At 40.2% G+C, this 20,927-nt stretch overlaps 1 protein-coding gene and 1 pseudogene across 8 annotated transcripts in view; one reads left to right on the plus strand and one right to left on the minus strand.

The window, feature by feature from the left end:
- Positions 1-20,927, plus strand: part of SYNE2 (spectrin repeat containing nuclear envelope protein 2) — a 326,900-nt gene that overhangs the window by 54,389 nt on the left and 251,584 nt on the right. For all 8 annotated transcript variants that reach the window (XM_045901009.3, XM_045901011.3, XM_064571157.1 and 5 more), the window contains exon 2: positions 1,647-1,776. In XM_045901009.3, the coding sequence (XP_045756965.2) occupies positions 1,698-1,776 (79 nt within the window). In that variant the 5' untranslated portion in view covers positions 1,647-1,697. The remainder of the gene's footprint in view (positions 1-1,646; positions 1,777-20,927) is intronic.
- Positions 124-654, minus strand: LOC123862197 (ubiquitin-like protein 5; annotated as a pseudogene).

Here is a 20,927-nt window from a genome sequence, read left to right on the forward strand (position 1 = left end):
GCAACTTCTAAGATTTTATTAACATGAGTTTTTAAAAACAAGCATCCATACCAGTGTGGGGGTGAGGATGGGAGAAGAGGAGAGAGCAGGACAGGGCAGGGGAAGGAATTCTCCTCATTGGCATTACAGCTCCAGGTTCATCCCATCCTAGATTTCATAGTTCCCCCAGAGACATGTTGTCTTTAAAAATCGTGTACCACTTCTTCAGGATGATCTTCTTCCAATGGGTGCCATTTTGGGCTGCAATCAGCTTCTTAAGGTCCTCCATTTTCCCATCAATGTTGCACTTGATGGGGACCTCACTCCATAGCTGGTCGTTACAAACAACCTCGATCAGGAAATGCCTGGAACCCCGCCAACGTCACAACCTCTTCACTCAAGGCCCGAAAGATTTTTGAAGTCTGGCTCTAGCATTAACTGTTGGATGATTTTTATTCTTTGCATAAAATGGTCTGTTGGATATGATTGATTGTATCTGTTGGGCTCAGGTTTATTTTTAGTTGTCTCCCTTCCAATACCTTATTATAAAGAATTTCTAATATACAGGAAAGGCAAAGGCTTTTACAGTGAATACCCATAATATTCTGAAGACACAGATTCTACCACTAATGTTTTGCTCTACTTGCTTGATCGGGTATCTGTACATTTATCCATTCTTCTATTCATTCCCTAATACATTTTATATTTTTATATACTTGGTTAGGCTTATTTTGATAAAGTCATCATCTGTGGGAAAAGTCAAGTTTTTCAGCCCTCAGCATGCTAAGAGTGGCAAACACATACATGAAGCAATAGAGTTGCACAGCAAGAATTAACTCTTACTGGAAGCATTCTTTAAGAGTCAAAGTGGGGGTTGGGGCGCCTGGGTGGCTCAGTTGGTTGGGCGACTGCCTTCAGCTCAGGTCATGATCCCAGGGTCCTGGGATCGAGCCCCGCATCGGGCTCCCTGTTTGGCGGGAAGCCTGCTTCTCCCTCTCCCACTCCCCCTGCTTGTGTTCCCTCTCTCGCTGTGTCTCTCTCTGTCAAATAAATAAATAAAATCTTAAAAAAAAAAAAAAGTCAAAGTGGGGGTTGAGAGAGAAATGTGTGGAAAAGTAAGTGCTTGGGAAAATAATTCAACATAATAGACAACCTCATCCAAACATTCTTTTTGATATACTTTTTTTTAGTTTCACTTTGCAAGCTCTGCAAGCTCAGTTATTGTTTCCAGTGAATGGCAACATTTATGGAGCAGAAAGGAACTAAGTTAAATAAAAAGTTATAAAGAAAATCCTTGCAGGTTGAAGTGAACAATAAAATGCACAAAAAGGCCTAAGATGTCAGTTTGTGTCAACTTTCCTTCCTCTAAAAGCAAGTTATGGGTTCTCATTGGGTAGCTTTCCTTTTCCCCACCAGAGTAGAATCCACAGTGCTAGCTCGTTGGGAGTCCTTCCAGCAACGTGGATAGGTCACAGGGCAAAATCTTGATTATGATTCAAAAAAGAAGGCGTAGTCACTTTGTTCCTCAGGAACTACGGAAACACTCACTAGAAAACTGCTTCTGTTGAAGGGCGGTTTTCATTTGTTGTTGCTCTCTGGCAATGCATGTTTACTAGAAATGCAGACTTGCAGAGTCACTAATGAGCATTTATCCCTTTTACTTATAGTTCACTTCTTTAACTGAGATGGATATGATATAATCTCCGTTGAGTCAAAGGATGGCATCAAGTCCTGTGCCTCCCACCGAGGATGAACAGGTTTCCTTGGGCATCGATGATCGCCATATTTCACTGCAAGGTAACTGAGATTGGGTGGGGGTAACACCCATAGTAACTGTGGGAACCTTACCCTCATCTTTCCATCTGCTGCTTTCTGTCTCTCTTTTTGGTTTTCCAATTGTAGAACCTTTCAGTATATGTAAATGTCTTTATTGCTACCTCAGCTCTCTAAGAAAGTAAGAAATACCTGGAAGGAATTTGGTATCACAGTTTCTCACTCTGAGTGTATGTATTTTATTTGTAGTGAAGACAGTTGACCATGGTTTGCTTGGAATTGTTTGCACTTATTTTGCATCTTTTTGCTTAGCCTCTTTTAAATGTACATCCTTATTTTGCACAAAAAGAAAAGAATAGTAGTATGATCATAAGTGAATGACCTTTCAATCCTGTGAATCCTGTGTGCATTTATGCAGACTCAGCACTGTCTGTATTTATTTTATTTTTTTTTTAGTGCTTCTTGTGGCGTTTAACAATATTTGTTTTGTACTTTGAAAATTCATTAGATTTTTCACCTTTATTGATAAAGCCAATTTTGAAGTTGAGTAAAGTTAGCTAGTATAGAAGAAATAAGGCCATGGTGAGCCTTTGAAAATATTTATGAGACTGTATTTTAAAGTAATCTTTAAGATTATGTACAGTTTTTGTTATTTATTTATTTGAGAGAGAGAGAAAAAGAGAGCAGGGGAGGAGCAGAGGAAGAAGGACAAGCAGACCTCATGCTGAGTGCAGAGCCTGACATGGGGCTCAATCCCAGGACGCTGAGATCATGACCTGGGCTGAAATTAAGAGTTGAATGCTTAACTGACTAAGCCACCCAGGTGCCCCAAGATTATGTACAGTTTTATACAACATTTTAGAATGGGGGCGCCTGGGTGGCTCAGTCGTTAAGCAGCTGCCTTTAGCTCAGGTCATGGTCCCAGGGTCCTGGGATCGAGCCCCACATCGGGCTCCCTGCTCCGCGGGAAGCCTGCTTCTCCCTCTCCCACCCCGCCTCCTCCCCGCTTGTATACCCTCTCTCGCTGTCTCTCTCTTTCTGTCAAATAAATAAATAAAATTAAAAAAAAAAAACCAAAATATTTTAGAATGTTACTTAGAAGCCATAGATTTTGAGTCATTTATTTTTATTTATTTTTCACTTTATTTTTTATTGAGGTGTAATTGACACACAACATCTTTATTAGTTTCAGGTATACAACGTAATGATTTAATATTTGTATATACTGTGAAATGATCGCCACAGTAAGTCCGGTTAATATCCATTACCATGCATAATTATAGATTTTGTTTTCTTATGATGAGAACTTTTTAGATAAGCAATTTTCAAATACACTATACAGTGTTACTAACTACAGTTTCCATGCTGTCCATTCCTTGTATTTGTGTCATCCATGACAAAGATCCCAAAATGACTTTCTTTTCTGATACTTTCTTTTGAATTAAAAGTATGTTTTGGATGGTTAGCTTCTTGACTTTGGGGTCAAGAGCTATTGCAATAGGCTACACCTACATGTATCGGGCTTTTAAAAATAAATATCATGTAATTTGTATAGACTAAGAAACATGTAATATGTTGAAGTGTAGTACTTGAGGTAAGAATTTTAAAAATTTTCAGTAAGTATATTTTTTAGAGTGTCATATAATATCCATAAGTAACTGGAATTAAATTTTCACTTAACTGGGTGGGGAGATGGGTAAACTAGGCGAAGGGGATTATGGAGGGCACTTGTGATGAGCACTGGGTGATGCACGGAAGTGCTGAGTCTCTGTATTGTACACCTGAAACTAAGACAACACTGTATGTTAACTCTACTGGAACTTAAAATAAAATAAAATTACATTAAAATCTTTTCATTTAACTGTGGGAAAAAGAAGCCCTGATGTTCTTGTTTTTCTCTGAAGTTTTGGTTGCATGTGAGTAATAACTCACATGACCTAAAACATATCAGGAAGAGGTGCATCAATAAATAGTAAGGTAAAGCTAATCTCTATTGCTGGCTCTGGCACTTACTAGTTCTTTGAACTTGGGCAAAAGACTCTCTGTTTTGAGTCACAGTTTCCTCATATTTCAAATATGGGTGGTAATGCCTATGTTGTACCTATGTTTTGAAGATGAACAATAATAATAATGCGTAGTGCATGCAAAGGGCCTAGGTCAGTACCTGACACAGAGCAGGAGTTTAATAAATGCATTGTAACTTCTTTTTATATATTTACAGTCAAAATCTTTGTCTCAAAAGGTTTCTTGTCTAGGAGCACACAGCTAGAGTAGAAACTGCTTAGTGTATAGAAAAAAAATTGTCAACCAGAGTCTGGTTTTACTGCTTTTTTGTTTTGACAATTCTGTTCAGTGGTTTCCTATCACATGTGGGATAGTCTAGACTTCTTGGTGTGGTTCACAGGGTGGTGCTCCTTTTTCTCTGTCCTCATCTCCCACCTCACGCCCATTATCACCCTGTGGTCTAGCTGTAGAGCTGCTCAAGGGCCCATAGTCCCCCTGCCTGTGTGCTTTGGTTCGGGCTATCCCCCTGCAGTCTCCCCTGTGTCCTCCTCCCCCTGGAAGAAGTCCAGCTTGCCTATCCCTCATCCATCCCTTACCCATCCCAAAGTCAGCCAGACTCAGCCTCCTCCTGAGCCCTGCTCTCTCTTTGGCTGAGATTCACACTCCCGTCTGTCCTCCCAAAGTCCTTATTTTAGCACTTACAGTATTATAAGTTTATATTGTAGTATTATGGTATTATAATTATAGTTATATTTCATAATGTTCTCTTCCCCACTGCAGTGCACTCCAAGACTTTTATGTCACAGGCTCTAGCTTACATAGCACTCTTAAGCACATGATCTCATTCAATCCTCAGATAGATGTTTTTATCTTGGAGGTACGGAGAATGAAGCCATGGCTCAGGAAGATGGAATCAATTTCCCAGGGTCACACAGCTAGTGATAAGCAGAGCTGGGGTTTGACCTGGAGGATAGTTTTCTTTCCACTGCACCATCCCCCTCACATGTCAACACATAGAGACACATTTGAAGAACAATTTGAAAAAGGAATTTCCCTAACACTCTCTTTGGAAATTCTACTTAAATCTTAATCCATGGGATGGATGGGCATCTTCAAGTAACATTAATGATCTCAGGTTTGTAAGTAGCTTAAAACAATTAGCAGGTTACTGAGAAATGAGTGGTTTCTTATATATAGCATGTTTGAATTATACTAGGTTAGTACAATCTGCTTTCCAGGAAGAGATGAATATGGACTGCATGGCAATGGGAACGTGATGTACATGCACTGCCGATGTGAATGATTTTTCTTTATGACCCATTTAGGGGAACATGGTGCTGGACGCATCACTCTGTGGGGGGAGGGGTAGAAAGCCAATACTCTAATGTGGTCAGATTTACACCAGGTGAGTGCTGCTCACATTAGCCAGGTACACTCAGGGATGTCAAACATGACTATAGAATGATGGCTTAACTGTGAAATGAATAGACTTCTCAAGGTTAAGTTCTATATTATTATTAGCAGATTTATAATTCTTTCAGCCTGAGTTGAAGAAAGAAGGAAAGAAAGAAAGGAAGAAAGAGTGAGGAAGGAAGGGAGGGAGGGAGGGAGGGAAGAAGGAACTTATATATATTTCTGAAGGTAACTTTGGTTTCATACCAGGATTATTAGCTATTTGGACAAAAAATTGAGAGGTGATATTATGTAACTTAGCTACTCCTGAATGGCAGGCTGTTGGCAATAGTCTTAAAAGCATTTGGCTTTGTACGCTATGTTATCAGACCTGTATTTCACAAAATTCACATGTGCTTAATGATCCTTGGAGTAATATGAGAAAAGAGATTTTATGTAATATGAGAGGCTCAGGGTCACCGCTAGTAAGGAAGTTTTTTCCTTCTAATTTCAGAACATTTTTTTTAGAGACAGAGCCCTATTTAACTTATAACGCCTACCTTATTTTAGCCAAACATATCTAAGATAAGACAATTATGCCATACCCTGACTTGGAATAATATAGTCAAGAAAAAGTTAGGACGTCTACATTGAAATGTAGTGAGTCATCGTTGATATGCTATGAAAACAGATTTCCATGTTTGCAGGACTTACAATGAATCAGGCCCAGGAAATCAGGCAGTGCTTTGCTGAGATTCATAGAGCAGGACAACAAACAAGCAATTTCATGTATCTTTTTGTTCATCTTTTGTGTGATCTTTGAGAAAATGTCCTTATGAAGGGGATAAAGGGATTTTTGAAGGCCCTTATTGTAGGGAGATATTTATGTTCTCAGTCTAGTAAGGAGCATAGCGTTGAAATGATTGGATTGTTGGAAAAGGAAAGAAATGGCATTGGTGAATTTGAGCAGCTTAATGTAAAAATGGAATTTATCTTAGTTTAGTGCATTTTGTACTACTACAGATGGTCCACATTTTATTTTTTTTATTTATTTATTTTTTTAAAGATTTTATTTATTTATTTGACAGAGAGAGAGATAGCGAGAGAGGGAACACAAGCAGGGGGAGTGGGTGAGGGAGAAGCAGGCCTCCCGCGGAGCAGGGAGCCCGATGTGGGACTCGATCCCAGGACCCTGGGATCATGACCTGAGCCGAAGGCAGACGCTTAACGACTGAGCCACCCAGGCGCCCAGATGGTCCACATTTTAAATAAAATGATATATGAAAGTTCAGGCTATGAAAATAATAAACATAATTTTATTATGTTTAATAATTTAAAAATTATTTGCCTTACCAAAGAGTCCATTATAGAATTTCTTTAAATCTTTCCATTGGCTTTGTTATCTGGCAAAATAACAGGTGCTTTCTTTCCTTTTTATCCTAAGAAAATAGTAAAGACATGTTTTGTATGAAATACCTGTGCCGAGCAAAGGTGTGTTGAGGGAACAATTCTTCAGAGTATTGGATATGATTGTGGAAGCAGTAACGGGTAAAGTTGGATGAGTATCACAGAATTTTCAAGTTGGAAGGGACTTTCTTTGCCATTCAATTTAATTTGAGACCAAACTAGGAATTTCTTCAGTAATATTTCTGCGACTAAGATCCCTGAGGGAGCTGAATTCAAATTCAAGAAGTTTGGGGATTTTTGCCTTTAGGCAGTGGGTAGCTTCTGGGTCGTGAGAGTGAGAATATGGTTGGAGGTTAGGAGGTCAGTCTGGCTTTGGGGGTATAAGGAGACTTGAAGTGGGCCAGAGAGTGCAGTTGGAGAAACCAGTTGGAAAGGTTTGCAAACATCTGGGTGTTGGGTAACATTTGCCTGGATTAGAGGTAAGCGGTGAATCTGAAAGTAGGGACAAATGTGAAAACTGTCAGGGTGGAGGACTCAGCGGGGTTCTGAAACTACTGAATAGGGATCCTAGTAGAGAGGCTCCGAGGTCTAGAAGCTGAGCTGCTTGGGGTGATAACAATACAGCTCTCAACGTCCACGTTATTAACTCTTTCTGTTTAGTGTTTCTCACTAAGTATTTAGTAGCATCAAATAGGAAGGCCATGGGATATTATTTTCTGTCGATGTGCTTAAGGTAAATTGTTGTAGCTAAAATACACCGCTTACAAGGAAACTCTTGAGAACTTCACGTCATGCAAAGAGTGAAAGCACGACACAGGTAGAGGACCCATTTAAGAGTCAAATGAGTAATGAGTGAAGTTGCGGACTAGGCTGACTCACCCTGTGCAATTGTAAACAGCAGCGACGGCATTCTTGAACTGTTTTGGACACTTTTTTTTAAAATTTTTATTTGACAGAGAGACACAGTGAGAGAGGGAACACAAGCAGGGGGAGTGGGAGAGGGAGAAGCAGGGTTCCCCCTGAGCAGGGAGCCCGATGTGGGGCTCGATCCCAAAACCTAGGATCATGACCTGAGCCGAAGGCAGACCCTTAACGGCTGAGCCACCCAGGCGCCCCAGACACTGTCTTTATATATTTCAGATTTCAGTTATTTCTTTAGAACGTGTGAATAGAGTACTTTGTTGGCCACAAAAGGGTATGATAAATTTATGTAACAAGAGCAAAGTGCTTTTAGCAATGAGGTAGGCCAGTGCTTTAGAAAAATAGCATTTGAGGGCGCCTGGGTGGCTCAGTCATTAAGCGTCTGCCTTCGGCTCGGGTCATGATCCTGGAGTCCTGGGATTGAGTCCCGCATCGGGCTCCCTGCTCTGTGGGGAGCCCGCTTCTCCTTCTCCTCCCCACTTGTGCTCTCTATCTCACTATCTCTGTCTCTCTCAAATAAATAAAATGTAAAAAAAAAAATTAAAAAAAAAAAGAAAAATAGCATTTGAATATAGAACGTTATCATTAATTAGACAAAGAACTAGGGAGGAGTGTGTATCAATTACGTTTGCCACCGCATGAGGAGTTAACTTTCATGCAATCCTGCCAAAATGCTGATGGATGGTTAACCGTCCGCGGGAAACTGTATAAAATCACCTTCAGCCCAGTTCCTGTGTCATTTCAAACAATGCTCATATGTTTGATTTAGTGTTATCGTCCAGATGATATATTTTAAAAGATTAAAAAACCCTCTGTGCCTTCTGGATAGACATTACTTGGTAGGGCTTGATAGTGAAACACGGGTCCCTTAGGTTATTACTCCATTGAAATTTATTCATTATTTACTGAGTATCCATCTAAAGGAGGCTTTCAATTTATGTGATATTTTTAGACATTATTCATGTTCAGTGGGCTAGATAATAAACATAATAATGTGATGTAATGTTTAATTTTATTCAGTTGCTCAGTAAACACTGAGCGCCGACCACGTGTGGTAGGCTTGTTGTTAAGGGGACAAAAATGTGAATAGATTGAGCACCTTCGAGAAGCATGTGGTGGCAGCTGGGCTTCCGCTTGTTGATATCATGTGAAAGTAGGAAAATGAGCTGGGATGCAGGTTTAATCATTCTTTTAAAAAATTTTTTTTAAAGATTTTATTTGTTTATTTGACAGAGACAGCGAGAGAGGGAACACACGCAGGGGGAGTGGGAGAGGGAGAAGCAGGCTTCCCACTGAGCAAGGAGCCTGATGCGGGGCTTGATCCCAGGACCCCGGGATCATGACCTGAGCCAAAGGCAGACGCTTACCTACTGAGCTACCCAGGCACCCCAGATTTAATCATTCGTATGTAACAAGGTCCTTCTTGCTCCTAATTTTGGATCCAACATAAAATTTAACCAAAATATGACTGAATATGCTGTCTGGAGTATCTTTTCACATTTCAGGTGTAGGGAGGTGAAGAATGAATGTGTTTTCTATATAATATCATCGCAAGGTGAGTTATCTATCCCTCTCACTGTAAAAATCAAACATTTTCTTAAGAACTTCCCTGGAGTTAGTTGTCTTCTTGCTGAACCTCTTATGATTATTTTTTTATCCTAGAGTTTCTGCTCATCCTTGGACATCGCTTGCTTTAATAAGCCCTCTGAGTTCCTCCAAGTGTGTATGAGGTGCCCTGTGTAGGATACTCCTGCATCTTTATTGCCAGTGACGTTTCTGACATATTTTAGGCTTTTGGTAAACAACTGTGTAATGAATAAATGAGTGGTCATTTCCAATATAAAAAAAATATAAAACACCCTGAATTAGAAGAAGGGTTCAGTGTTCAGGAAAACCAGTGAGAGAGGATGGAAACATGGATCTCTTTAGACATGAGGCAGTGAGGTGTGTTTATGGTGTTTGCAGGCTCAGTGGTGGTTAACTATTGTGTTTCTGAAATTCTGTTTACTTTATGGCGGTGAGTGAATGAAACCATGTAAAATCTGAGAAAGAGGAATGGGATTAATAAAAGGCTTCTGGGTAGAATTTCTACCCTTTTACAGCCAGATCCCCAGTGTGGAATTTTGATGGAAATGATGAATGAAGAGTAAGGTAAGAACATGTACTATTAGGCAGTATTTCTGCTTCCCTGATCAGTTCATACTGCTTAGTTATTAGGAATGAAAGCAAATCATCTCTGGGGTCTTTTTTAGGGATTAGGTGATTGTTATACCCAGAGAAAATAATCAAATCATGGTTCTTCCCCGACTATCAGTGCTGTACTGTCCCAACACAAAAGCTTCCAGAAAGTTCCTGATATCATAGTAGCTGATGATGTCCTTTGCTGTGTTTTCTTGGAAGATTACTTGCCTTGATATTGTAAAGCTTTATAATCTTAAAATGTTCCAATTAGGCGAAGAATAAGATAGCTCTGCAAGCAGTAGTATTTGCACTGTATAGTCTCTTTAAGAGAGAAAATAAATTTTTTTTCTTAGGTTGTATATATATACAGTTTTGGCTTCTGGGAACTTTGGTTTTGTTTTTGCCAAGAGTGTGGGGATAAGCTTACTTTATTCTGGGTCAGTTACATTTTGAAAACTAGGGCAAGATAAATCCAGGGTCATTTAGAGTCCTGTTAAAGTAGGTTAACAAAGATCTCATTCATTCCTTATAGAAATCAGAATCCTTTTTAATTAGCCCCATGGGAGATACAAGAGTTTTTCTAAGCTTTTGTGTATGTGTGTGTTTCAGGAGGGAGTAGAATTATTCAGAGCTTGAAGTAGTATATTAGGAAAAATAAAATTTGAAATAATTTCTCCTTGAAAATGGGAAAGTAAGAAGTCAATATAAGATATTAATTTATAACCATTTGATGGGGTTAGTGTGTGATTTTACACTCTAAAAATTAGAGGTTATTCTAAATGTGTGTCTTCAAGAGATTACCTCCCCCATCTGATTTCAGCATTGATGATTACAATTTTCTCTGATGGCTGTGTTTTTCTAAAACATTCAGGGGAATTTTGATAAAAGGTAACTGCATCTGTTGTTCTCAATATATGTATGAGAACTGAAGGTTACTACCACCAGGTATTTTTAGAATCATTTAAAAATAGTACATAAAAGGATAGGAATGATTTATCAGAGAAATGAAATGTTCGAAGTTCTAAATGTGTATTTTTTTGGAGGAGAAACGTGCGATTCTGGGTCAATGATCTCTCCTAGTCATTGACAGTCTGTGCGGTGATGCATGTTGAATGAGCATAGAGAGAAAATGGCGGAAGAATGGCCCACACGCTTGCTCTCTGCCCCCAGGCTGGAGCAGCACTCACTGGTCATGCCTTGGTCTTTTCCGTCTTTGTTGCTCAGGATCTACCAATTGCATCAGCAGCTAAATGTTTTAAGATGAAAGGCACCTAGCTCAAATCAGAACACAAACAGCCTTTATCAAATTTGAATAACATTTAAGATCTTTCCAAAACATAGTCATTGTTGGCCCTGTCTTCAGTTAAGCAGGATTATTAATAGTGAGGACTAGTTCTGCTGTGTGTCTGTCTGCCTCAGTCTGAATGCTTACATGGAGAACTTCTAGCATGGTTTGATGTCTTCAAAACAAAATGTTTCAAAAGTATACGTGGATCCACACTTAGCAATTCGTCTCACAGTTATGGTTTTTCTGAGTACAGGTGACCCTGTTCATTGATACTTGCATGCAGTGTGTGTTTCCTGAGACCCTACACTGTATCAGGCACTATTTTGGATTAAGAGAATACTGAGGTGAACAACTCCAACAAGCTTCATATGCCCACGGTGCTTGTATTTCAGTTATTAGCGAGACAAAGAATAAATAATGAAGAAAAATATCAGCCCATGAAAAGTGCTATGGAGAGGATTAAAAATGGGTTTATGTGATGATTTCCTGCTTTCTTTAGATCAGGTGGTCAGTGAAGGTCTTTGAGGAGGAGACATTTAAGGAATGATTATAACACAAAGGAGCTGCCAAGCAAAGAACAAGGGAAGAGCATTTCAGGCTGAGGCAGCACTAAAGGAAAAGCCCAAAGGTAGAAACAAGCTTGGTGAATTCAGGGAGCCTGGCGTGGCTGGAATGTGGTGGGCAGGAGATGGTACTGGACAGCAAGGCAAGGCAGAGCTGGATCAGGCAGGGGTTCATCAGCGCTAAGGGAAGGTGCGTGAGGACGGTTTTAGTTAGGGGAGTAACATGATCTGATTTACATTTTCCAAAATATCACTCTGGCTGCTGGATGGAGAGGGGATTATCTGAGAGGTGGGAGGGGAAGCAGCAAAGCCCTTTGGGATGCTTTTGTTGTCCAGGTGAACTATCAGAGTAGGTTGGATAATAGTAGGGTGATAGGAATGGGATAAAGAATCATAGTTTTGTTTTTTTTTTAAAGGATACTTGTGAGGGGCGCCTGGGTGGCTCAGTTGGTTAAGTGACTGCCTTTGGCTCAGGTCATGATCCTGGAGTCCCTCGATCGAGTCCCGCATCGGGCTCCCTGCTCAGCACGGAGTCTGCTTCTCCCTCTGACCCTCCTCCCTCTCATGCTCTCTGTCTCTCATTCTCTCTCTTGCAAATAAATACAATCTAAAAAAAAAAAAAAAAAAGGATACTTGTGAATGTTGGGATGTATGGAGTGAGTAGTAAGAGAGATCAAGGATAACTTCTAAATTTTGCTTTGAGCAGTTGAGTAGTTGGTTATGTAATTTATTGCAATGAGGAAGACTGATCGACAAGTTTTGGGGAGATCAAGAGGTTTTTTTTGCCATGACAGATATGAGATGCTCATTTGATACCCAAATGTACATGTCAAGTAGACAGTTAGATGTGAGGATCCAGAGTTCTAGGGAGGGGTATAGATTTGGGAGCCATCAGTATGTGGCTGGTATATTTGCAATTAAAACCATGGCCTGGAAGAGAACACCCTTGGAGTGTGTAGCTAGAGCAGATCTTTTGGATCTTTCAGTGTTTTTTTTTTTTTTTTAAGATTTTATTTATGTATTTGCTAGAGAGAGAGCACAAGCAGGGGAGGAGTAGGTAGAGGGAGAAACAGGCTTCCCGCTGAGCAAGGAGCCCGATGTGGGACTCGATCCCAGGACTCTGGGATCATGATCTGAGCCGAAGGCAGATGTTTAACCAACTAAGCCACCCAGGCATCCCGGATCTTTCAGTGTTTAGAGGTAAAGCGGAAGAGGAAGAAAAGCAAGGGACACCGAGAAGGAGTAGCTAAGGCCAAAGAAGGCAGACTAGGTCAGTGTAATGGCATGGAAACTTCTAGATGAAGATATTTCCAGAAGGGGGGAGGGGTGCCTGGTGGCTCAGTAGGTTAAGTGTCTGCCTTTGGCTGAGGTCATGATCTCAGGGTCCTGGGATCGAGCCCTATGTCAGGCTCCTTTCTCACTGGGGAGTCTGCTTGTCCCTCTCCCTCTGCCCCTCTCCCCGCTCTTGCTCTCTCACTATCTCTCAAATAAATAAATAAAATCTTAAAAAAAAAAAAAAAGAGAAGGGGGTAATGTCAACTGTATTGAAGAGAAATGGCCAGTGGATTGGACTCATAGAGTTAGTTGGTGGCTTTAACAGGGTTAGTCACGCCTCAGGTGGTGGAGACAGAGCCTGATTGGAGTGGGTGGAGGAGAGACTAGAGGTGAGGAAGTAGAAACAATGACTTAATCAACACCTTGAAGAAATTTTGCTGCGAAGGGTAGCGGAGATAGCGTCCTTGTTGAAGCAAGACATAGGAATTTTTTAAGGTAAGAGATACTACTCCATTATTTGTTTTTCTAAGTATAGGTTAATTTATCCTTAGATCCCAGTTCATTTATTTGTTCTTTCATTATTTGACAAGTGCTATTGAACGCCTATGGTGTACAAGACACTGTACTGAATACATGGGATGACACATAGAATGTGCTGTCCTACAATGTACCTTCTGAGTACAGGGAGACAGCAAGTGCATAGACTAATACAGGATGATATGGGTGTACTGCAGGAGAGAGAAGACATGGTACTCTGGGAGTACAGAGTAGGGGCACCCACCAGTCTTGGGGGTCAGGGAAGGCTTCCCGTAAGGAAGTGATTTCTAAGTTTAGACCTAAAGTATGTTAGCACATGAACAGGATAGAGATGAGGAGAGCACTCCAGGCAGTGGTGGCAGCATGGCACATTCAAGGAAATGGATGCTCAGTGAGACCGAGGATTACAGTTTGAAGGAAAATGTAAGAGATGAGCCTGTAAAAGGTCATGGGAATATATAGGGGTTTGAGTTGTTTCCGAAGACCAAGGAGAAGTGATAGAAGGATTGTGAGTGGAGACATATTCAGAACTGGTTTTAGAAATCACCAGGCTGCAGTGTGGGGTGTGGTCTTATGGGAGTGAATGTGGAGACAGAATGACCTGTTGAAGTCTGTTATGGCGGTTCAGCTGAGAGCTAATGGTGTCCTGATATAGGAGGTGCTTGTGAGGATGGAGAGAGATAGGTATCAAGAGATATCTAATCGGTACAATTTTCAGGGTTTTAAATTCTTAAATTTTATTTTTAGTTTTAGTGAAGTAATCATTAGGCCTTTTTGATTGGGTATGGGAGAGGGAGGTGAGGGAAATATTAAAGATGATTCATGTTTATTCTTGGGCAGAAGAGTGGATGATGGAACCATTCACTGAAAAAAAAAAAATGCAGGAGAACACCATTAGTGGGCGAGGGAGTTGGTTAGAGATGACGAACTCCCTTCTGGCAATGTTGAGTTTGAAGTGTCTATGGAATAACTAAGTGGGGATATCCACGAAGCTCAAGAGAAGCAGATACCTGGGCTGATGAGAAAGATTTGGAAGTCATTAGTATATAAATAGTAATTTGTTCCTATGGAGTAGATGAAACTAGAAAAAGAGAACATTACAGAGATAGAAAAGGAAAACAAGCTTATAACAGAGTCTGGGAAGGGGCGTCACTAGAAGTAGGAAGAAAACCAGGTGAGTGTGATATTATGGAAACCAAAGAAGGAGAATGTTTCAAGAAGGAGAGAGTAGTAAACAGCATCAGAAGTTTCAAGAGATCCAGTATGTTCTGAGAAGTACCCACGGGGTTAAGCAGTGGTAGCCTTGCTGAGAATTAGATGGAGTGGTTGGGATCAAAGCTAGTTTTCTTTTAATGAGTTTAGAAGTGAGTGGTAGGTAAGGATGTGAATGAAGACAGCCAGTGTAGACAATACTTTCAAGAAATTTGGGTTTAATGTAGGGGAGAGAGATAGGGTGGTAAGCTGGAGGGGCCATGGATCCAATATTTCAGCTGAGTTTTAATTATGACGAAAAGAACGTGGATTTTGGTATCAGACACATCTGGATTTGAATCTCCTCTACTGGATGTGAGATCTAGAGCATAGTATATAGGACACAGGGCACTTTCAATAAGTGTTTATTGAATGAGTGATTAAAAATCCTTCATCTTCTGGGAGCTACAGTTTTCTCATTCGCAAAATGCCTACCCGACCTCTTCATTGGACGGCTTTAATGAAATGATGTCATTATTCCTTACCCTGAATTCCTACTTACTCCTAGACACAAGTTGGTTCAGCAAGCCTTCTGAGCCCCTTTAAGTGTGTCTTAGGATACCCATATATTATCATAGATTTATATTGTTACATTATATGAATATCTCAGAGTTTATGATTTCCTCACTATTTTTGCTAAGCCTTTCCTGTTCCCTTGTGTTGTCTCAAGAATAAGTCACACATGTAAATCAGTCCAGTTACAGAGATGTTTCTCAAAGTGAGCTGTGTGATTCCCTTGAATCAGAGACTCTGGGAGTTGGGACCTAGAACTCTGAACTCAAACAATGACCCTGAGTAGTTTGCTGGCATTCAAAAGTGTAAGAATCCTAGATTTGTAATCACAGCACAGATCACTTCAGTGTGGTCTGGTTCTTTTGTGCTCAGAAGTCAGGGCTCAGGCTCACACATGATTTTCAAAAGAAAAGCACTCAGTTTTATATAGTAGATGAAAGGTAGTAAGGAGTAACAAATATGTGTTGAAAGAAATGGAGTCATTTCTTTGATTTATTCATTCCACAAATATTTATCTAGCAACTCAGATGAGTCAGAAGAGGGTGAGAAAGAGGAGAGCAAATAGCACCCCAAATTCTAGGCATTTTATCTGTATTGTGGGCTCATTTGCATGTGCTAGAAATACAAGGTGTTCTTACGTAGAGAGCCAGGAGCTATGTTTCAGGGAGGCTGGAAACAAAAGCTTCAGTGTGAGAATCTCAGGTGTTGCACAGGGTGTGGTTCGCTCATGTGGCGACACGAAGAGGCTGGATTGCGCACGCTGAGGCCCAAAGTAGAAATCTTTGTTGTATGTCACATATTTCCCCAATAAATTCAGTATTTAAACCTCTACATTGGGCGGGGCGCCTGGGTGGTTCAGTCAGTTAAGCGGCTGCCCTTGGCTCAGGTCATGATCCCAGGGTCCTGGGATCGAGCCCCGCATCGGGCTCCCTGCTCAGCGGAGAGTCTGCTTCTCCCTCCCCCTCTGCCTGCCACTCGGTCTACTTGTGCTTTCTCTCTATCTCTCTGCCAAGTAAATAAATAAAATCTTAAAAAAAAAAAAAATCTTTAAATCTCTACATTGGGGAAATATAGCCACGAAACCCCACTCCCTTCTCCTGCAGCCATTTAACTATTCATTCAACAAACATTTTCTGAATTCCTACCACATGTGGTAGATGCTGCAGGCAAAATGAGAAGCAAAATCAGACCCAGGCTCTCATGGAGCCAGTAGGCTAATAAGAAGGCACATGTTAATCAAATAATCTCACAGATAATTCTCTCATATTTTTTGGGAACAGCTTTATTGAGATAAACCATCAAAGTGGAAGGGGGAAGAAGGTTAGATCTACTGGTTGAAGCGGGGAATGGATTGAAGGGAGCAGAGCAGATCTGGCTGGCCATGGGAGGAACAGGCCGTGGCTGATGGCAGATGGGGCAGGAGAGCAAGGGGAGCCTAGTGGTATAGGAAGAAGAGGATACCAAAGCTACACGGGAGCAAATTTGGCCTGATTTGTGGTAGGCTGTACTTGGGGGTGATGAAGGATGGTGGTGTTAAATCTCTGAGGTGGAAACTCTGGTGAGGACAGGTGAGGGGAGAGGGAGGGAAGGAGGGAGGGTGTGATTTTAGTCCTGGAATGCTGAGTCTGATGGGGGGGTGCTGTTTTTTCTGTAGTGCCAGCACAGATTCTCCAGGGGAGAATATTGACATAAAAGAGTGTTGAGGGGGCACCTGGGTGGCTCAGTGGGTTAAGCATCTGACTCCTGTTTTCAGCTCAGGTCATAATCTCATGGGTGGAGGGATTGGAGCCCTGTGTTGGGCTCCGCGCTCAGTGGGGAGTCTGCCTGAGATTCTGCCCCTCCCTCCATTCTCTCTCTCTCTCTCTCAAATAAATCTTAAAAAAAAAAGTGTTCAGATTGAGATATGGTTGCATGCTGTGCTTACGAGTTTTGTTAGGAGTTACCTTCTAAACTCAGCTTTTCTCATTCAATAAGCGAGATCTCAGTCTTGGTACTATTTATTTTTCGTTCTTGCTGGCTTGTTTGTTTGCTTATGGTTGGTTGCAAGGAAATGTGTAGTAAATTGTCCCCCTGCTTTTCTTGTTAGTTAACAGTTTCCCCTTTTGTAGTTCAGTGACACACCTTTTCCTGTTTATTCTTCAAATATTTTAGGCTTTTCTTATTTTGATTGTGCATGCCTGTGTGCTTTTATTCCCTTACTTTGTTTCTTCATTTATTTCTGTTTATTATCATCTCCATGAGAAACAATAGAAGAGGTGGCCTTATTATTTTTAGTTCCCTTTCTGTTCGGTAACAGCTGATTAAGATTCTTTGAGACAGCTGTTGGGACACATGGCTAAAACATGTTGCATTATTTTTCGAATTTAGTTATCCTTACCATTTCTTTCTTTTTTTTTTTAAGATTTTTTTAATTTATTTGACAGAGAGAGACACAGCGAGAGAGGGAACACAAGCAGGGGGAGTGGGAGAGGGAGAAGCAGGCTTCCCGCTGAGCAGGGAGCCCGAGGCGGGACTTGATCCCAGGATTCTGGGATCATGACCTGAGCCAAAGGTAGACGCTTAACAACTGAGCCACCCAGGAGCCCTATCCTTACCATTTCTGTCCCAGTGGACAGTGAGTTGGCAGTGTTGTTTTAAGGAATGGCAACAAGGTCTCACTATAGTACCTGCCCTTTTGTTCAAGGCAGTTTATTCACCAAAGAAAAAATCGTCCAGGGGTTAGGATAAGACATAGGCCTAGTAACTGTTGTCAGTAAATTCTTCTCCATACAGTAAGACAGTTTGATCCTCCATACTCTTAATACTAAGTCTTTCAGTCAGCAAATATTTATTGAGTACTTCTTATCTACAGGGTACTGTGCTAAGGGGAAGCAAAACCACAAAAGCATAAATGTTTAAGGTTCATACATTGAGTAGGAGAGAAACCACACGCCCTTACGTGACTATAGTATATGAGCAGCAAATGATAATTATCATAAGATAGAAGTAGGCTGTTGGGCCATACATACAGCTATCCTTTAATAAAAATACAAATAGAGGGGCGCCTGGCTGGCTCAGTCGATAGAGCACGTGACTCTTTATCTCAGGGTTGTAAGTTCGAGCCCCACGTTGGGCGTAGAAATTACTTAAAATCTTTAAAAAAAAATACAGATAAAATAGGAGTCAACATACTGTTTTACAACTTACTTTTTTTCAATTAAGAATATATCCATATCAGCACATAAGAACACAAATGTTCTTTTTATTGGCCAGATATTTTCTTCTTACTTTCTGGTAATTTGGAAGGGTTATGATCTCCTTTTAAAATATTTCTTTTGGCTTAGCAGATGCTTTTTAACTTTAGTATAACTAAATCTTGAATTATCAACTTAAAAAATGAAGCTATGATGTATATTCATTTAATTTACATATACATACATTCATTCCACAAATATTGGCTGAGTGCCTCCTACTTGTGAGATAGTATTCTGAAAGCTAGTGACCCAGTGACCAACCCAAACAAATCCTTGCCCTTTTAGAATTTATGTTCTTTATATTTAATCTGTCTAGAAGGATGCACAGGAAACTGTTAATTAATGTTGTCTCTGGGAAAGGAAAATGGGAGGTTTGAGGGAAGTGAGGTTAACTTTTCATTTTGAGTACTGCTTGGAAAAATGTTTTATGAGTATTGTATATCACTTTCTAATAACAATAAGAAAAAAAAATCCAATAAAGTATTGTGGGAGACTAGAACCAGAAGAGATTATATCTATTTCTCTTTAGGAAGGGGGGCATTTGAATGGAGTATGTCTTATTTTAACAGGTGTCTGTTGAATGTCCACCATGTACATCGTGCTGGATGCTGGGATTTTTATAAATCCAGAGGGAGATGTGGAGGATTGGCCATTCCAGAGGATACATAGCATGGCAATGCAGAAAAAAGTGAAAACTTTTTTTTGAGTGAAACTTAACTGGGGAACTGTAGATTTCCAGTTTGCTAGAAAAGTAGGATATGAGTAGGGAAGTCATGGGAGATGAGTCAGGGAAATTAGATTGGAGCCAAACTATGAATGACCTAGAATGTTAGGCTAAGAATTTAGAATTTATTCGCTAAGGAATTAAGGAATGATCAAAAGATTTTAATGAGCAGAGTGACAGATCAAAAGAATGAATCTGGAGCCAAGTGCAGTAAAACTGTTAACAATAACCCAATAAGAGAAAGAGAAGGAGAAATTCCTGGATAGAAGGAGATTGCAAAGCGTCCTCAGTGAACTCAGGCAGGAGAGGACATTCTTGGATAAGCCACATTGTAATAACGCATTGCTCTGTGTTTGAGTGAAAACGTAAACTGGGGATTCTCATGTCTGAGGTAACCGCTTTTGAACTCCTACTCTGGGGGAGGACTGCTGGAGTCAAAATTTTAATTAATTAATTAATTAATTTTGGGGGAGTCAACATTTTAGATGAACTCTGGTGTGGCTGGGTCTTGCTCCTCCCTAGTAGTAGCCACAGTAGTTTTCCTGGGAACCTTATAGTGAATTTAAAATCCATACTTCTTAACTGAGCTTAACTCAGTTTGTTTTCATTTAAAGGTGCCTTCCAGCTAAGGGTATGTGATGCCAGCTCACAAAGGGCAGATTGAATAAGAACAAACTCGGGGATTAAATGTATTTTTATGGTAATGACATCTAGAGAAAACCTTCGCCTGCTCTGTCTTGCTTCTCAAATTCAGTCAGATATTTTCCAAGAATGATAGTCACGGATATCTACACGGGCCTGAATAAAATTCACTGGCTACATTTTTCTACATTATCCATATTTCTTATTTGCCTTAAAAATCAGGATAGAGACTTTTTCATTCTCCATTCCTTGGCGTTTTACAGAGAAATCCATCATTAGAATAGATTTTATTATTCTTTTTAATTCTTTTGCTTTTTTTATCCCTAACAGGTGCTGATTCTATTCTCTCTATGTGCCATTTTGAGAAGCGTTTTATTATTTTACTAGAAACTTACCCCAGAAATTACAAAATAAAATCTGGCAGTTAAAAAAAAAAAAAAATCTCACCCACTCAAATTAAGTTGCTTTAAAGCAGTTGGTTCTCAATTATTTTTTTCCCAATGGGTCAGCCTTTGAAAAGAACAAATGGTTACTTATCCTGCCATAGGGTGAGCTATTTGGCTCTGGTTCCTGTTGAATTAATACCGCTTTTCAGGGATAAGACACTATGAAAATGTGAGAAAAGTGTGTCAAGGGATAAATAAAATGGCACATACTAAACCATTTAATTCAGCTGTTGCAAAGGTGTTTAATTGTACTTGGGACATCTTTGTTTGCCGTTCAGCAAAGGGTCCTTGTTGCATTTGAAGGGTTCTGATTTCCAGGATGACGAGTTGTTCTCTAAATGCGGACAATGAGTTCGTTAAAAGCCGTGAAGTTTCTTTTCTAATTCCTTTTCTGAAGATTTCATTTGGGCTTTGTTTCCTTTGCTAAACTGGAGAGCACCGATGGGGATTTGTTCTGGCTGCTTCTCTTTTTGTTTTCCCCCTGGTTTCTATTAGATTTTATCAAATTAGGACAAGAATAACTTAGGGTTTTCGTTGGAAAAATTTTGATCGTTTTCAGTTTAAGTTTATGTCCATGTCGGGATATATGTCAGTCCAACCTCGGATTAGATTAGGTGCACCCAGTTTGAACAATCCAGTTAGAGTCCTGGTTTCCCTGCCTGTTTTCTCAGCCTAGGAAAGTTCATTCCTGTTTGCTCAATACCAAGACCCTTTTTGTCTAACATCGCACGAAAATGAAATGATCCCTCATATTATCTGGAAATAGTTTGGAATGACTGGGGTTTCCAGGTGGATGCG

The sequence above is a fragment of the Mirounga angustirostris genome, unplaced genomic scaffold (genome assembly GCF_029215605.1).
Source record: "Mirounga angustirostris isolate CCGP_5_RB_7025 unplaced genomic scaffold, mMirAng1.0.hap1 SCAF_9, whole genome shotgun sequence".
Classification (NCBI taxonomy): domain Eukaryota; kingdom Metazoa; phylum Chordata; class Mammalia; order Carnivora; family Phocidae; genus Mirounga; species Mirounga angustirostris.